This window comes from Anas acuta, chromosome 1 (assembly GCF_963932015.1).
Source record: "Anas acuta chromosome 1, bAnaAcu1.1, whole genome shotgun sequence".
Classification (NCBI taxonomy): domain Eukaryota; kingdom Metazoa; phylum Chordata; class Aves; order Anseriformes; family Anatidae; genus Anas; species Anas acuta.
In genome coordinates, this window is record NC_088979.1 from 90,894,987 (window position 1) to 90,914,335 (window position 19,349).

A 19,349-nucleotide genomic window follows, 5' to 3' on the forward strand; every position below is an offset into this window, starting at 1 on the left:
ACATCATTGCCCTCCCTGGCCCCAGTACAAAACACAAAGACAGCATCACCAACAGAAAACACGCCATGGCTGGGGATGATCCTCAGCTGTCTGAACTGAAGATGCTTAGGCAGGCAGTCAAGGAAAAAAGCCACAGCTGGGGTGGGGTGTTGGGTTTGGGAGGGCAGGAAGGAAGGTCTTTATTGAGTTTCCTTCAGACAGTGCTTTTCCAGGACAAGAGGGCTAAAAAAGGCCAACTTCCTGTGGTTCTCTACCCTACAGTAAATAGCAATCATCTGCTGTTGAAAGTGAGAGCAAGGCACTTTACGAAGTAAGCTTGGCTATTTTGTGTGTGTGCATGTGTATTTAACTACATGCTATTCTAAAGTGGCTAAGAATAATTTTGTGGCTAAATGTTACTTTTAATCTCACTTTCCATTTCTAGCCCTTGTTGATTTTCCTGCCTACTGTTTTACAGAGCTTTGCTCTGGTTTTTGACCACCATATTTTATTTATAGTACTGAGAAATCCTTTTTCACCTTCTGACTTGGAGTGCAGGAAAAAGAAGTTGTACAGATTTGTAGGGAAAAGTAGCACGCATACCACTTATTCAGATTAGAAATAAAGGTTCAAGTTATGAGGGTCCTGGTCTGCAGACTGTATATGTAGTGTGCTATCAGACAGTTTTCTACATACACAGTGTCTCACAGGAATGAAATTCAAGTTTATTTCTTCTTCTACAGAGAAAACATAAGGTTTTACTACACTCTCCAGCCATAGATATGGAGAATACATAGTGCTAGTGAAGATAGTAGCATTTTTTTTCCATTCATTTTTGTCCTTATCTTTTTACAAACATCTGCTGTATGTGGAAAATGCAAACCGAAGTGTTTGTACAGTGATATCTGATGATGATATGAAATATATTATAATGCTTTGTACCTTGAAGAAAAAGAACTGCATGTGCGAGTATTCCAGTGGGAATACTTTAAAAAAAATAATAATAATATATACAAAAACTCCAAAGGGACATACCATTTCCTGGAAAGTTTTAACCCTGGGGGAGTGAAAAGCTAGAAGGAGACAAGTAATTCAGCATGAACTCCCAGGACAATGCTAGAGCAAACAGCCCAGTCTTGGGCTGTAAAAACTGAGAAGTATCAAAGTGGGGAAATAATCCTATTCTCCTACATGGGCTAGCAAGACAGACTGGAACACTGTGTGCCCTTCTGCTGTCCAGATTTTAAAAACAATTTTGAACATCTGGACTGGGAGCAGAAACACATCACAGCCATTTGGGTTTTTCTTTGTGTGGAGAGGCTTGAGAACTGGGGAGAAAAAAAAAATAAAGAGAAAAAAATAAAAGTCATGCAGTGAGTGACTTGAAGAGCTTGATTTGTTTAGTTTCATGAAAGATTATGGAAGGATGATGGGATTACAGTATGAAACTACCTCACCATTAGAAAATGCTTGGTGCCGAAGAGATCTTCAGTCTATTGAAAAGAGGCAAAAGCAAAAACAGTCATTGGAAGATGTAGACAAAGTCAGCAGTGACAGTGATTAACCACTGCAGCCAAGCAACTGGCAGAGATAGTGGCTTCTCTGCCCTTTAACATCTTCAAGACTTGATGTTTTGGGGGAAGATAAGCTTTAGTTCAATGTGAATTATGCTTTATCCCAGTGCAAGCTATTGAGCTTCATATATGGGTAATGTAGTTGTCTGTGATACTAAAAGGTCACAGGAGATAATCTAATGGTTGCTCCTGGCATTGCATTCGGTACATTTAGGATAAGGATCTCCAAGCACTCTCAGACATGTGACAGCAAGGAGGTACAGCCATTATCCACTGTTGCAGATAAAGTGAGCCACAGAGAATTAATTCCTCCATATCTAATTCGTGTCAGAATCCTACTGATTTGAACTGAGTGCTGCTTTATGAGCATGAAGTTTGCTAAACTTGCTTCAACAGCTCAAAGAGTCTGATTTGAATATGCTGAAAGCTCCTCAGCCCCTTTGATGTCAGTGACAGTGGGAGTCGCTCAGCATTGGCCAGAAGATGCTCAATAGTACAACTGAAAACAATTTGCAGTGCATTGTTTTCAGTGCAGATCCAGAAAGCAGCCCAAGATTATAACCATTCACTGGGCCAAAGGAAGAAAAAGCTTGTCCTTTAAGTATGCCACAGTAAGTCTCTGTGAAAATTTCATGCAACTTTCATGCTTCCTTTGGTTTTGGTAGCAGTAACTAGAAAACATATGTGCTGCAGAATGCATGTTTATCATTCCCTAAAACACAATGATCTTCAGTTTCTTAGACCAAAATGCAGGAACTCTGCTTGTGGAAAAGGAGTTTCCTTGCCTGTAAACAAAGAAAGTGGACTTTCAAGTGGACTCTCTTTCAGTTCCTGAGTAACAAAGACTGTTCTTCATTTTCTCCTTAATATCCCTCTACAGCTAAGAGGGTCAGGTTTCTCAACTGATGAAAAGAGTAGTTAAATAAACTGTTCACCCTCTTCCGTTATCAGTCACAAGCTTTGCTTCCTTCCCAGGTTCTGTGCTACCTCTGTGAAGAAGCAAAATCCAAGTTATCTTTTAGACATGTGCAGGATATCCTCCGATGCTAGCCGCAGAATGTTTTAATGATGTTCTCTGAGGAATTTCAGCTTAAAAGTAGAGAAAAGGGGGTATTTCATCACTGTTACCTTTTGAAAGCAACGTTTGCCCCCATAATCCACAAGGGAAATGCAGATGTTCATTTTGTTTCAGTGGGAGATGAGTGTGCCTATGAGTACACATGGTAAATGATTGGCAGTTTCACACTGGGCACACTCAAACCAATCACACAGCACTTGTGTGCAAAATGTTATTCCTTAAACTCTGACATACTTATGATTAATCTAATGTTCATTAAGTATGTCTAACTCTTAATCCCATACTTAATTCGCATTCAAAATCTCTGTCAAAAGAGTCCTTGAAAAGCAACTGTAATCCAAGCAGCACCTGTGCTGCCGGGGGCATTTATTGAGAACTCCACCTGTGTCATCAAGGCACTGCCCTTCTTCAAACTCCTAGTGCACTGGGTTTAAGAAATCAGGTTTGTTGCAGTTCACTGAGTGATCTTGGACAGAAATGATTTGTCCAGGATGTGAGGGGGCACACAGAAACCTTCAAAGCCACATTGTTGTTATGGAAATCACAGCTAGAACAATGTAATGTCTTAATTACAGTAATGTGAGCTTGTGTGTTCCAAGAGTGGTTATCTGAGAATGGTTTGGGGTCAGCTGACGTTCATTCAGAGTATCTAGTTTCCAGTTCCCTTTTTTCACAGCCTGGAGTTAAGTGAAGGAGGGTTAGTCTTACGGATGGAGGCCTACAAGGGGCACAATGTTCTACCTCAAAATAAAATCGGTGGCCACAGCATCCAAAATTATGCACAATACTGTTATGATCACTTGTCCAGTGGTAACTTCCTTGGCTTGCTACATGAAACTATGAGAATAATAGCCTGCAACACAAACAATCCAGGTTATGAGCTCTTCAAAAAGGAAAATCTGGTACATGTATGTATATATATAATTCTAATCAGTTTGGAAACTTGATCCCTACAGCTGGAGAGGTGAAGAGCCTATATATCAAGTTATAAAAAAATAACTTATAACCTGTAAAATACAGTTATACAAAAATGTCATTAACTGGCATATTTCAAAGCTGTACATATTTCCTGGAAAAAAGAAAAATGAATACAGTCGAGCCCAGATTATATTATTCTTAGAGTTAAATCTGTTCTCTCAGCACACTCTTCTGCAAAGACAGACATCTCCTACTCCAGAAAGCAGTGTTTAATGTTTTGGTAAAACTTTGTCTTTGATAAAGGATCCTTGATTCTCTTGGCAGGTTTAATAGCACAGGCCACACTCCTGTGCTAATGCACTTGCCTTGCTTACATTTTAGATCCGCTTTGCATATCAAAGCCTTGGGAGAAGAGCTGAGCAACCTCTTGCCTGCCTGGAAAACACCACAGATGCAAGCCTTAAGGAAGGATAAAGAAGCCCAAGCATTGCGACCTTCTGGCACCATCGCAATCCAACAGAAAATTCATAATCTCAGGGCCTGATTAAATTCCTTTTTGCCTTTAAAATACAAGTTCTTCTGAGAACATCCCCTACTATACATCTTCAGCATATGCTACAACACCTTTCCTATTCTAACAATTGATAGAGAGCAATATTTTTTTTTTTGAAGCTCCCCCAGCTTTTTTTTTTTTTTAACTACCAGTTCTGCTAGTTTTTCTCCAGTACTTCTTACTATTTCAGGTGTTTGCTGGACTGTCTGATGTGCAGTTTGCAATCCCCATCCCCAACAAACTCTTTTTAAAAAGCGAGCTGCAAATGATTGTTTTTTAAATGAAAGTTTGCTTTCAGGATTCCAAAAGAAGAAAATAGACTGTTTAAGTATGTAATTTTCACTCCAACACAACTAAAAAAAAATTATCACCACTGTACTTAAATACTTTTTAAATATACCATCACTCTACTAACACTAAGTCTCTTGTTGGTGGCTTTCAGAGGTCTGGAAGGGAAGCTGTCAGAGCCTAATGCAGTACCAAAAAAAATATTTTAATACATTTTATAAACACCCATTTCAATTTCTAATGTATTATGGTTCAGATTCCTTCACTGTTTCTCTACTGTCCTCAAATATATATGGAAAAAGCAAACTAGCATCAAAGGTTTTCAGAAACCTTGAAATGCTTAAATCAATGACTGCCTTAATAAAGACTTTTCCTTTGAGTCTAAAAGAAAGTAAGAAAAAAGAAAGGTGGTGGTTTTGCCCATTTGCTGGGGAGGGATTAACAGAAATAACACAACAGGCCTTCCATGACCTTCCTTCACAAAAAGTCTGATATTTAATTTTTTTTCTTGTCAATGAGTAAGTGTGGCCATACAAGAATAACTCCATTTTTGAATTTGAATGATTCAGAAGCATAGTTTTATCTTACATGTAGTTAAAATACAGATATATGAAAGTAAGTAACTTTACTTGGAAATACATAGGTAAAAATATATACACTCCATCAAATCTGGAGAGCATTGTTTGTCAAAACACAAACAAAAATGTTAATTATGAACTAATTAAAACCCATTGTTCAACTTGAACCAACTGAAGATCCAAGCTGAAATGCATTGGGTCTCCCATATCTTGAAATTTTCCTAACTACTCTGTTGTATGGATTTCTGGGGTGACTTTCACCTCTACAGTGAGAATTCTTTTACTTTATATGAAATTGCATGTTCTTTGGGGAGGAACTGGAGTCCTATATGTCACCCAGAAATTGAATACTTTAACTACCTGGCTATTAAAGTTATTTAGAAGAACACTTAAGGAGGTAGGAGGGAAATATGGTAAAGTTATTTCTCAAATTAATCTTAGATGTGTAAATTGTCTCAAATCAGTTTATATCATTTTTGAGAGAAGACTAATCAACCTTTCTTCACTCTCTTTCCCCCTCCTAAGAAAACCACACTCTGTACTGATGCTAATAAAATAGCAAATCTTTTTTCTCTTCTGATGCCTATAGTGAATCTATTACATTTCATGAAAGCACACATTATTTTTAATTTCATGTATTTGGTGTTCTCTCCTCAACAGCCTTCCATCAATTTTCTTACTTTCTTTTCTTACTTTCCCCATTATAAATAATCAGGTTACCAATCATGTTACTGTAAGGACTCCCAATAATCACTCCAAGCATATTTCATCAAAGAAAATTCCTTGTTCATGGAAAACTAGGAAATAACGCAGAGTTCTAGACACAACCCACTTTGTGCTACCATCTGCTGCATTGTATATTCTCTCTTCACTGGAAGGCAGAAGCATCTAAGATGCCAATGAATGTGGCTATTGATCCCTATTGATCCTTTTTGGAAGACCTTTTGCTGGCTTGCACAGTCTCAGATATGCGCTAAATATAATAATTTCCATGTTTTAAAAACCTTAACTTTTTTTTTTTTTAATAAAAACTTTTCTTTCTTTCTTTTTTTTTTTTTTTTCTTTCCTGTAGCTCCAGGAGTTCATTCCTTGGAATTGTCTTTGTGGAGCTGATGCCTTAATCAGGACTGTCTTGTTTTGAAAAACTGTGTTTTCCCACCCACCCAACTCCTACCCAACCTCTTTCTCTCCCCTCCCTCCTCCCCTTTTTTTTTTGGAATGGCATTTAATGATGATCTATACATCATTAATCGGTTCAGGCAAACATCTTTCATATTTGATACAGTTAGAGTCCATCAGTCTATTTCTTGATGGCAACGTCCATCTCACTGTGGTTAGACTAGTGACTCTTGAAAATAACTAGTTCATATTATTAATTCCTCTGACACTGATAGAACATTTAATCATTGTGAATTAGTTTTGCATTGATGAGAATATAATTAATATGGATGTCCACAAGAATTCATGAAGATTTAGTAATTAATCAATTCATAAATTTTCTAGTTCCTAAGGAACACAAATCAAACAAATGTTCCCAAACACCAAATTCATGAAAGGATGTTGTATTTTTACAAATAAATTCAATCAATATATTGGCAATTTAGATTTTACTCAAGCCCCAGACCAAGAAGAAATTCCCTCCATTCGTTTTTCTGAATATTGATTTTGGCAATATGTAAATTCTTATGGAAATGACAGCTGAACAGCTGTGCTTACATAAATGCTTCCTAATGCTGCCCAGTGCCCTAATAGACAGCACTTTTCCTAAATGAAAATGCTGTTTGTTTCCATAATTTCAACATTCTGAAAATTCTTTGAGTTTGTATATAAAAACAATAAGCACACCATGTGAGTTCCTCCAAAAGTCAGCTAATCTAGATGTACACAAACTGTAACAAAAACAAAAGTAATCTTACAGAGATGTGAGAGTTTATAACACTAATTTCAATAATAAACCTCAAACAATCTTTTAAGCAATACTCCCTCCAACTACCCACCCCAAAATACACACACATCCACTAGCATTTTGGCACAATAGTTTAAACTACATTTAAACCAGAAGATTGTAAGAGCCCCAACTGTTACAGTGCAGAAGGAGCTCTGTGCTAAATGCCAGCATTAAGCTTTATTTCATTATATTAATACTTTCAACATGTACTTGCACATTTTTTTTGTCATGAAATGGAAAATCAGATGTCACAGTTTGATACATTTTTTTTTTTACGGTACAAACACTTCTGTCTGCAAGATTACCAAAGTACAGTCCTACAGTTATTTTGGAATTTGGTATCTGCAGATATGAACATACCATCCAACTTCAAGTCCCAGCCAAAAGGCAGATTCTCTGCAAGCCCAGGGGAATATTGTACCATGCACGGAGCAGCAGTGAGGTGTAAACCCCACTCCTGCTCCAATGCAGGACTTGCAGAGAGATGCTGTTCTGGTCTCCCAAGGAGGGAGACACTGTGGGAATTCTGTGGCTCAGCTGCTGTGCTCCCTTAAAACCTCACTTAGGAACCAAAATGATCTCCTTTCTGTACTCATGGTTTCCCAAAATCACCCAGTACACATACAGCTTTCATTTTGAGCAGCCACAAAGCCTGTAGAAAGTCTTGGCTACTCCACTTCCTCCACCTCTGACCCAGGTACTTCATTTTACCAAAAAAATAGTTGCCCAGAGAGATTTACTTGACTTAGACCTTTTCTGCTTTTTCTTATGTTCGGATGAACAAGCCATATAGGAAAGATCTGGACCATTACAAAAATATTTGGACCACTGAAAAGAGATTTGCAGATGAAGAGACTAAGAAAAAACAGTAAGCACTGTTACTGTCTGCTGCTCACTTGTTATCCAGGAGCAGGTATCAAACAAGAGGCTATTGGAAGGAATAACATAAATATCCTCTCTATTTTTTTTTTAACAGTTGGTATTCTTCCTCTTATTCAGAACAGCTCTTGACCAGCTACCTCTTAAGAAAAAAATCACAAGAGACAGGTCCACTGAGACAGAATACCAGCAGTGAGCATCAGTGGTAACAATACAGATCTCATGGGCTACATACAGGTACTGACCAAGATTCTTTCAATGTGTGTAAGAGAGGCCAACTCTATAGAGTCCTGTGGCATGGGCACTAAGCACAGACTTCTGGAATTTGTCTGAAAGGAGAAACCTCTCGTCAAATAGTACAAGTTTCCATGCTGAGACATATTTGCCTTCCTGGATTTATATGAAAGAGAAGTTATTTTCTAAAGAAAATCATTGCAAATTACCTAAGAAGAAGTTTCCTACACTGCCAGACATTTTGTTTGCTGTCTCATACTCTTTAAAAAGCTATACACCATATCCTCTTAAAAGCCCTCCATTTCTTGTTTGCCACATTAAGAACTCCTCACTGTGTTTAAATTGATGGGCATTCAGAAAATAGCCACAATGAAAAACCTCAGTGCAGTAATTTAGTCTGAAGTAGGTGTCTCACTTGGACAAGATCAGGATGACGACTTTATCTATAACTGGTTTCCACAGACTTAAATTAAATTTGAAAGGTCTGAAAGCCATGTTCACAAATGATTCACATAATTTAAATCACCCTCTTTGCAGTGCTGAGAGTTTGGAATGTTTGCAGAGTTTTTTGTTTTTTAATATATTGCTTCCTGCGTGGTCACTTGAAAAAAATTCAGTTGTATATCATCGTTCTGCAGATTTCAGAAAGGAAAAGGAAAATAAACTGTTTGGTTCACAATCAACATTCACCACAGGTAGTAGGTACCGATTTACTTGCCACAGACTTCCAGTTTTGAATTATTCACAAAAAGCTCCCTACATTTCAGTAGTAAAATAATAGCGCTCCCAAACTCTTAATTAAGGTCATTATTGGTTACTTTGGCTACCAATAATGACTTCCACAATTTCCTTTTTTTTTTTTTTTTTTTTAATTACCAATAATATATTTTGGAGAAATTATTAAATAAAATGATAATGAGGAGTTAAATATATTAAATCAACTAGTCTACACCACCCAATGTTTCACATCATTTCCCTTTTCTATGCTAAAGAGTAGTTTTTGCTGCCTGTTAAAGTAATTATCAGGCAGGGTGTAACTTCATTACACCCTTTTTTTTGATACGGAGTTTCCATTAAGCAAATACTTCTCACTTAGATGTTTCTTTCTTTGTCTTGTGTTTTCCTAGCTAAGGATTAGCCACATCTAAAGGGAATGCATTAAGAAAACTATATAAAAATGTGGCTTAGCGTGATGTCCTTGATTAGGCACAGTAAAAGGAGGAAATAATTAAGAATGAAAGTCACAGCTTGCTACTCTATATTCAATTAGATCTGGCTTATATGTGGCTAACGTTCATGAAGGATATGCAGTTTTCTAACACAGCCTTATTCTGGCAACAGAACAATTAGAATGAAAAGTGTAACTTAAAACAGGCTCTAGCAATATTTCTTCCTTTGGCTGTGACATCTTCAGCAGACTTAAAACAGCAGTCATCAGATTATAGCCTATGCTGAAATTCCAAAATCATACTATGAAACTGAATGCAGCTTTCAAAATACTTAATGATGTGGGAATTGAATACAGTGTAACTGAAGAAAAAAAGTGGAAAAGGGCTTTGATGCCTACAAACACACATATACAAAAACTAATAGATAAATAAATGCTACATTTAAGCACAACATCCTAAAGGTGATCTCTGTTCTGTGGTGAACAGGAGGCTAATAGCTGAACTAATAGGTCAATAGCATGCCTAAGGTGTGTTATGCTCAGGCACACCGACAGTATGTGACATGGTTTTAGTGAAGATGAAAAAAATCTGTCAATTTTTTCCTCCCTAGAAATAATTGTCACCCTTTTTTCCCAGTTAGTCTGCAGAACTTCCTGGTGAGGAGGCCTTGCTGCTGAGTATAGTGCTAAGTCAAATAACATACAGATTAAAATACCTGTCTTCCTACACACTTCCACCCCAGGCTATTTTTTCTCCAGACACAAATCCTTAAATGGCCTCTTTCACTGATGACAGTTCAGGTACTGCAACAGAAACCTGAATGGCAACTTGAAGGAAACAGAGAACCCAAATAGCCATCTCCATAAGGCTACAAATTGCCTCCTGCCAAGAGCTAGCTAACTATACTAGAAAATATCACTACTTTTGCCTTCTTCTATACCTTTCCTGCAATCGTCCACTGTCAGAAACAGTGCTGTCCTAGGCTGACGGTTGTCTGGGTCTGGGACAGATATTTTTCAACATGCATGCTGTACTCCTGCACTCTGGTCTACCAGTCTACTGCAAGAAGAAGGTAGTTCAACCCCGCCACCTTTTCCTTTGGTATGAGAAGTATCCTTTTGTTTCATCCTTCTTAAATTGTAGAGTTAAAAGCAATTGTTTGCTTCCTCCCAAATTCTGTTTTTGTTATACTTCATTTTCTCTCAATGTTATTGTCAATGAAAACAACAGAAAAATATATTAAACAGAACAGGAAGTTGTTCTGTTGGATATCCTGCAATAATCAGAAAAGAGTGTGGAGTGTTTACTCATTTCAGCATTAGCCACTCAACAAGCAACACTGAAAAGGCAACTAAATACTTTCAAAAATGTCATATTTACCCTTTAGTTTGAGGTCCACATTGTGCCGCAGCCAAGGATAAACGCCATAGTTTGACATGTCTTCAGGAATAGGGTTATTATATATCCAGCCATCACATGCAAATCGATAAAAGTTCTCGCAAGGATCTACAGACTGATTTATCTTGCTTAAGATGGCAGCAGCTATAAGTAAGAAAATAAATAAATAAACAAAAAGATACCACATAAATTTTTGGAACACTTTTACCTAAATAGAGAATGCCTACATGAGAAGCAGGAAAAAAAAATGAAATATCTGTGCAATGAATGCTCTTGAGTGCCATAAGAGCAATGACCACTGAACCCACTGGAACATGACTTTCTGGAGCCAAATGCCTGCACACCGACTGTCCTTTGCTGCCATGACAGAATTAATTGCCTGAGGAATATAATATCAATACATACCAAACAGACTGTTAGCTTACCAAAAATTATGCACTGTTTACTTTCAGCTGAATAGCTGAAAAACACATCAAGTTCTGATCTGCCATTCAGTGGAAAAGATAACTAGTATATTCAGCTCAGTCTTGCGACTGCCTCCCCTAGCAGTACTGCAGGTGAGACCAGGTAGAGACAGATCAGTCTGACAAGTCTGATAAAATAACTTTTGTATGCATAATCAAATGATCAAGTCCTGGCATAGGACTATATGAGTAAAGTAACAGAGAATATGGAGGTAATGGACATCTTTTGGCTAAATGACCATGCGTTTTGAGGCTTATCCAAATAGTTGACTACACTTCTGAGCAGGAAAACTGATAACTTTTTCAGAATTTATGGTGCTATTTCTAGTATCCAGTATTTTTACTTAGAATAGTTCTTCCTAAGATATTTCTATGCTGAAGTTCTGTCTCTCATGTTAGAAATTCTCAAATTGACTACATTGAAGACCTTTTGGTCCTTTTCTATGACTCCTGAAAAGCTGTTCTGCAAGGCAGAGCTCAATCCCTACATAGTGCACCCTCAGCTAAAACACTCAGGTTCTGTAGGTGTCCAAGTCTGCCTTGGTGCAAAATACCAGATTCTACAGAGTCTACAAAAATAAATAAATAAATAAATAATGTCTTACTTCATGTGCACAAGAAAGCCAATTCCAACTCAAACTTGTAAAATGACTTTCTTTTTTTTTCCATCCTGAAGCTCAAGATGAAGTCCACACACTTCACACACATATATATATTTTTTTTCTTTTTCTTTCTTTTTTGGAGGAGGTGGGAGGAGCATGGAGGGGTGGAGTGTTATTTGTTTGTTTGTTTTGATTAGTCATCCTACTTGGATGCAACCTTCCAAGAATCAGCTAAGGACAGCATTGCCCAGGGTGGCTTATCACACGTGTGGGGAAAAGAGCCTGCCAATATGAAAATATGGTTGCAGATTTTGAGTAATAGTCTCCACATTACAACTGTGCACACCTGTGTATGATCTGGCCCTAAAGTACATCTGTGCAGAATTCATTTGTCAATTTTCTGATTACTGGGAGGAACAAACCAAATACAAATTCCTCTCTCTCTCTCTCTATATATATATATATATAAAAAAAAAAAGTAAACCCTACATAAACCCTACAGGAAACTTTGGGTTAACCTGGATAGAACAGAGAAAGAGTGATTAAAAATATGAAGTTGAATTGCAGAAAATAAACAGATCCACAGTAATTTAGACATTGACTCTTTTTTTAATTTTGTTTTGTTTTGTTTGCATAACTGTTATTATTAATGAAAGTTTATAAGTGAAAAGAACTGTGGAAAATATAAAATAGTATAAACATCTCATTAACATACTGTGATAATGATATATAATACATGGGAAAAAATTGTTGCTTACCAGCTTCAATGCATTCTGAAGTCAAACAGTATTGTTGCTTCGGGTGAAACTTTATAAGACCTTGGCTAACTGCAAAATGGAAAACCATAATGAGACCATTTGTCATGAATTTTAACCATTTGAGCCAAATATTTTGTACCTGATCATTCAAATGTCAGTGCAAACTCTGGCCCTAATGCATCTCTGGCTGCAGTGATTTAGAACACTTATAATGTGCATTAAGCAATTACTGCAAATCCTAAAAAAAATATTTTCCCCTCCTGTACGTGCTTCCACCTCTCCTTCCTCTGTCTTTGCTTGCAGGCAGCGTGGAACAAGAGCTGTCTGTCTCTCATGGTACATTTTCACAGCACCTGGAGCAACAGCACTCCGCTTAGGAATGGTGAGCACCACCACAATACAAAAAAAATCCACCCCTCTTTCTGTCCTCCTCCAGAGATGTACCTTTCCCAGCTGGCAGCTTACCATGGAGCTACCTAGCCATCTTCTGCAGGGCTTTCCCTGCTGCACCTCCTCCTGCAGCAGCACTGCACTGCCTGGCCCCATCAGCACCCATGGGATATCTTCAGCATCCCCTTACTAGTCTGGAATGAATTAGATGGCAACAAATGCCATCTGTAACCCTGGTTTATAATCCAGAGAGCAGCTTCTTTGTGAACTGGCCCCCAAAGGTATTGGAATTTTATTTGCTTCCAAAAATCACACTGACAAGATCTATGAAATTCTCAGCTAATTTTGGTTATATTTCAAAAATGTGTATTACCACTGCCACTGAAACTTAAGTATAGGAATCACTGATTTCAGACTTTGCTGTCAGGCAGCAAATATGCAGACATTTAATGCTTGGGATGAGGATGGGAAGGAGTCCCAAGGGGCAGATAAAATAACATTCAGTAGATGTGCTTATTAGACATAAAGAAACATCTCACAACTTCTGTTATCTTATTAACTCAGTCCATGGCAAAACATAATAATAATAAATAAATAAATAAATAAATAAATAAAAACCAAACCAAAGGGTACCCCCTTTTGGTATCATAGGTATTTCAAGGTATCATAGCTGTGCTGCTGATGATAAAACGATTTCTCCTGTGGTGTTAAATTGTACAAAAGGACATGAAGATGTGAAATAGGATTTCAGCACTGGAAAATTTTACAATTAAAAACAAATAATAATTAAAAATATATATATAAATGAATATTAAGCTTTTTCATATTATCCAAATTCACAGCTTTAGTGACAGCTAAGGACAGAACTGTCTGGATTTCACTCAGACTTTCTTAGAAACTAAGACTGCAAAACTATTTCCAGTCTACTTTACCAAAACTTGCATTGACTCAGTGAAACACATCCTAAAAACTACTACTGGTTAATTTGACAATTAGCTGAGAAAGGCGCTAGAGTTTGACACATAAAAAAAACTGTAAATGGAACTCTGAAGTACGGTAGGAAATAGGGAAGCACAGGTCTACAGAATACAGTTTTGAGCCATACAAATAATGGATAATGTGCTTATTATTGAATTGTTTTTCAAAAGCATTGTACTTCTCCCATTCATGGAGATTTGCTTTCTCCCTCTTTAAAGTTAGCTTTTAAGAACTCATCCAAGTCTAGAAGGCTTGCTAGATTTTTCTTTTAACAAAGCAGAAAAAGGAGGGAAATTCCCAGACAACCTTTAATTATTTTGCACTTGATGAAAACTGAGGGAGAACAAAAACAAGACAATAAAGCTAAAAAATCCAAAGCAGACATAGTGGTTCATATACTTCTAAACAAAAGTAAAATATAATTTCAAATGTTTTTGTTCCATTTGCAAATTTCTCATCAGAGCAAATTTTTTAAAATTTTTGAATTAAATTTACCTGCTTTTGTTCTCTTGCTTTTTTTTTCTTTTTCTTTTTCCTGTATTATAAGACTCATTACATTACTACCTACAGTTGTGATGTTAACCTACACATTTTACCTAGACTTGTGCTGGCCCTGGTGGGCCCAAAACCCCGCTACAGAGATGAAGATGTTGGTCTGTCTTCCTTACTGTTGCCAGGCCATGAGGCAGGCTGTGCTACCTGTCTCTATCAGTAGCCTACCTTCTTCCACCACAGCCTACCTTCACTGTTATTCAGGGCAGGGTGCATTTGTCCTTTTAATTTTGCCTGAGAAATGGGGAATTTGGAGGAAAGGTCCTTTTTTTGTGTGAAGCACAAAGCAATGTGAAGCACATTTCAGAAGCACAGTTCTTCACAAGCTGCTACCATGACCAAGTGGCACGGTGATGGCAGAGCTTGCCCAGAGGACCCAGTCCTCCCCAGCCCTCACCTCCACAGTAGTTCTGCAGCATCCAAGGAGAGCCATGCTCAGTGGGAAAGCATGAAACACCCTCCTGCCTGCACAAATGCACTACAGACATCCAGAAAACAGCAGGGAAGTGTCAGAGAGCCCTGACCTGTGCTTTGGTGCCAACAGTACAAGCAAATAATGTTCAATAAAAATGCATCATTCTCCTAGATCCTTCTGAGAGTCAAGAGAACTCTAAGAAGAACATAAAAGAGAAGTAGGAGAAGGTTATGTTACACTTCTCAGACTGAAAAAAAATGAAGGGGAATTGTTTCATGTCCACCAGAAACAACAGGTTTTTGCAGATTAAATAAAAATTCAAGAAAAAATAAATCATCTTCAGATGTCTGAAATGTTTCACATGACCATTAATAGTGGCTTCCTTTTCTACAATTTTTCAAACCTGAAAAAGAGTTAAACTCAAACTTACAAAAACAAAAGAGTATCAAAATGAAACACTAGAAGATTTCATTGACAAAATGTTAAAACATTACATTACATTACAATTCTTTTCCATCATTCCCTTGGTTAAAGTCTTCAGACAATTTCAAAACAAAACCTTAAAAACATTTTCGTTGACCCAAGGCCAGTATTTTTATTTTCTTAGCCGTTATGCCAATGAAAATTCTTATGCTGAATCCCCGGTTACGGAAAAGGTCTCGGCACACTTACAAAACTGTCTATAAAAATTATTATCTTTGCTTGAATTTTTATGTCTGGTCTATTGGCAAAGGACAAGCCATGTTGTTAAAATTTCTATTGCTTTCTACAATAAATAAATATACAAACAACCTACTGCTAAAAAATAAATAAGGTCTCTCCATTACTGTCTGGTGTTTGGTATCATATTAATTAAGAGAAAAACATTACTTTTTATGTAGAATCAATATTTTAAGCTACAAAGATGAGGATCCAATCTCCCTTACATTTATAAAGGGTTTTATTGAACTAAGTAAGATTCTTCCTATACGCAATAGTCACTTGAGTGTGTATGTAGATTTATTCTACACCAGAAAAATACTGAGTGAGAGCCTGCTGCTTCAAATATTCTATAGAAAACCTAACACCTTTTTCTCAGTTGATATTACTAATGAAGCGTATCTTGCACACAACATCATAAAAGATTGGAGGGAAGCAAGAGATACTCTTAGAGGTTACGTTCCCTCAAGTCCATGTAAATTGGTGTTGATTAAAGAAATGAAAAGTTTGTCTGAATTATTCTAAAAAGGCTATGTCTCTGCAACCTTTTACAAAATATTGCTTTCTATTCACTGTCTGGTGGTTTCTGGGTGCATTTTTAGGTGTAGGTATATGCTTCTATGCGATATTCCAAGAAAAGCCATCTATAAATGATTCCAAATCCCAGAGAGAAATCTCCTTCTCTATTTCCTTCTCTATTTTTTTCCAGTTACAGCTAATAAATGTGATCAAAATATTTTAGTTTAATTCTGGATGCACCTCTTATGATTTTTGCAAAGACAATTTTACAGTTCATCATAGAAAAACAGAAACATCTAAAAAATGTGCAAGCATATGCATTATTGAAGCTTTCTATGGGAATTTTAGTCGAGCCCTAATGAAAACCAAATGAAGGATAACCTAAAAGACTCCATAAAATATGTGCACAACAGATTGATTTTCAGGAAAAAAGAGAATTTTAGTCTACATTGGTCACAAACTTCCAGTTTGCAATCAGTCTTACCAATATGCATAATTTTACCCTTTTCTCCCCATTCTGTAAAAGAATACAACTCTGGCTAGAACACATTCAACCACATATTCAAATTTAAATTCAACTTTCAAAAGTTACTTGGGCTCACATTGCAGCTTCTAGCTCTAGTGTAGTCCATAACAAATCTCTTTGCTGACGCATTGCCATTTTAAGGTAAAAATAAAACAAGGAAAAAGAAGAGGAGACTGGGATTGTCACCAAAACAGCGCACGGCACAAACACTCACACCAGGCGGGCAGGCTCAGGAGGTCTACATTCACCCTCGCCAGGACATTCTCACTTACCCAAGAAAAGTGCAGTGCCAAGCGCAACGGTGCCGGCCACGAACACACCAAGGGCGATCCGAGTGGCTTTGTTGGCTGCTTTCCTGGTCTCTGGTACCGTCTCCCCTTCCATCACGATGGGATGGGATGTGCTCACTCTCAAAGTCTGTTTTTTTTCCGCTGCCGTTTTATCAGGAGCTCAACTACTCAGAAGCTGCATCCACCAGCTCTCCTCCTCCTCCCTTTTATTTAGAACTTCAGGTTTCTGTTGTGAACCATTTCCTAGGCACTTCTTGCTCTCTCCCTCTCCAAGGAATATCACGCACTCATATAAAAACTGTCTTCTGCACTTCCCTCTGACCAGACTTAGGGAAGGCAAGCAGTGACCACTCTACAGCTCCTGCTGCCTGTAAAGTCTCTACGAGCCAATCACTCAGCAGATCCGCTTTATCAAGAGTTCAGAGCATGAGGATTTCACAATGTTACTGAACAGATGTTTTAGTTATTCTAACATATAGCTGTAAAGCCGTTACAATCAAAGCAGGATTTCTGACAACTTTTACAAACACAGGACTGATGGAAGGTTTTCGTTTTGCCTTGCAGTTGTTTTAAAAAACTAATTATTTGCTGACTGAAGTTTCCTCTTCTTAAACCATTCCTACTGCATCATTTGCCTTTACCAGAAGCAATATTCACCCAGTGGACAAATCCCTTTTTAAAGCTTCCTAAGAGCTCTTAGAATATCATGTAGCATTTTATTTTGGGAATTTGGTATGTGACACTTTGTGCCAAAAATCACAGTCATGCAGCACAAAGCAATAATCAGCACAACCTACAGAATAGTGCTGTTTTAAGAGTTGGATTTTTATTTTTTCCAGGCAAGGTATTTCAGTATTGCTGATATGCAGCAAATTATAGGAGAGTATCCTACATTTCCAACTCAAGCACCACTATGATCTTAGTGTAAAGTATCTATTTGGCACTTCCAAGTTGGAGATGGGGAAAAGGAAACAAACAAACAACAACAAAAATCTATTTGTATGGATTTTTCAATTTCAGGCTGAGACTTGACAATCCTCTCTCTAGGTGGCAAGGTTTCCCTGTTCAATCCATAAGAAAGTTCATCATTTCAGAGTGAATTCTCCAACATGAATGTGACATTCAGCCCCTTGAAGTGCTCTTAGTTCCTCCAGAGCTAGATTCTCATGTAAAACATTAGGATGCATGGAGAGACAGTGCCATGTCCAAGCTCCCAACAGTTTATGTGTCTAAGTCACTTCTACGCTGAGTTCTTATGTCATCCTCCTCCTACCCTGATTTAAAATAATAATAATAATAATAATAATAATAATAATAATAATAATAATAATAATAATAATAATAATAATAATAATAATAATAAAAGAAGTAAAAGGAGAAAAGACAGACAAGGTATATGTGATGATGATTACCAGTCTCGAGACCAAATTGTTTCTCCTTATGAATGATTTACCCAAGTTGTCCTGGATCCCAGATGGGCATAAAGGAAAAACCCACTCCGTCCATATGAAGAAGTGGATTTTAAATGTCCTGCAACCCTCTCTATAGCTGAGATAGGGTCACACAAGGAAAACACTCCCATTGCTGACCCTGTCCCCCTTTGTCAATAAGACCTAGAAGGGTATTTTCATCTCTTCTCGGTGAAGACATGGAAAAAGCATTTGTTTCTTTTCGCCTGCTTATTTGTCTCTTATTTATACCACAATTCATGATGTTCAACAGCTGAGGAAAAAGAGGGAAATGGTGATGACATGGAACCAGGAGAACCACACACCACTACCCCAGGGGTGTTTAAGGAAAGGCTGAACCTGGTACTTTGGGACACAGTTTAGTGGGTGGTAGTGGGGGCAGGAGAATGATTGGACCAGATGAACTTGGAGGTCTTTTCCCACCTTAATGATTCTACAGTACCTTCCCTTACAAGAGTTCCCTTTCATGCATGAATGACTCCAAGGGCATGAGCAGAGCCCTGGTTTCAAATGGTCACTGGCACAACTCTGTCACCAGCACAGACTTGAGAATGTATGCATAAGCAACATCGATACTATTGAGTCCTCATGTAGAAATCACCAGGAGTCTCAAAGGGCAGGGAGCTGACATAGAAAACGCATGGACATGCTGTGATATCACCATTTGATCTGTGATTTCATCAACCTTGCCCATGACACAAACACTAAGTAAACCTCAAAAGGAAGCCCTTGGCAAGGATTTGTGTTTGTATGAGTTTTCCTTCCACATCAGTACCGAATAAATGATAGTGCAAATACTGAACATTTATTAGACCTATGAATACCTTCTGTCAGCTTTATATCCTCTCAATTGACCAACACTAAATGAGCATATCCCAAACTTACTCATATTCCTCCACACTTTATAACTTAAAAGTTTGGCTCCCTATAGAATTAATTATTTACAGCCTAGCATGTGTGAATACCATGTTCTCTTAGTGTTTCACTGACAGCATTTCACTTTCAGGGTAAGATCTCAGCACCGAGCCTGTCAGAGTTTAAGAAGTGTTTGGATTGTGCTCTTAGTTTGAACTTTCGGGAAGACCTGTGTG

General features: G+C 37.6%; 1 protein-coding gene across 1 annotated transcript in view; it reads right to left on the minus strand.

Moving 5' to 3' along the window:
* Positions 1 to 17,437, minus strand: part of PHEX (phosphate regulating endopeptidase X-linked) — a 102,639-nt gene extending 85,202 nt beyond the window's left edge. The window contains exons 1-3 of the mRNA XM_068687427.1: positions 16,772 to 17,437; positions 12,421 to 12,489; positions 10,579 to 10,740 (exon numbers count right to left, since the gene is read on the minus strand). Coding sequence (XP_068543528.1) covers positions 10,579 to 10,740; positions 12,421 to 12,489; positions 16,772 to 16,883 — 343 coding nt within the window. The 5' untranslated portion in view covers positions 16,884 to 17,437. The remainder of the gene's footprint in view (positions 1 to 10,578; positions 10,741 to 12,420; positions 12,490 to 16,771) is intronic.
* Positions 17,438 to 19,349: the final 1,912 nt, after the last annotated feature.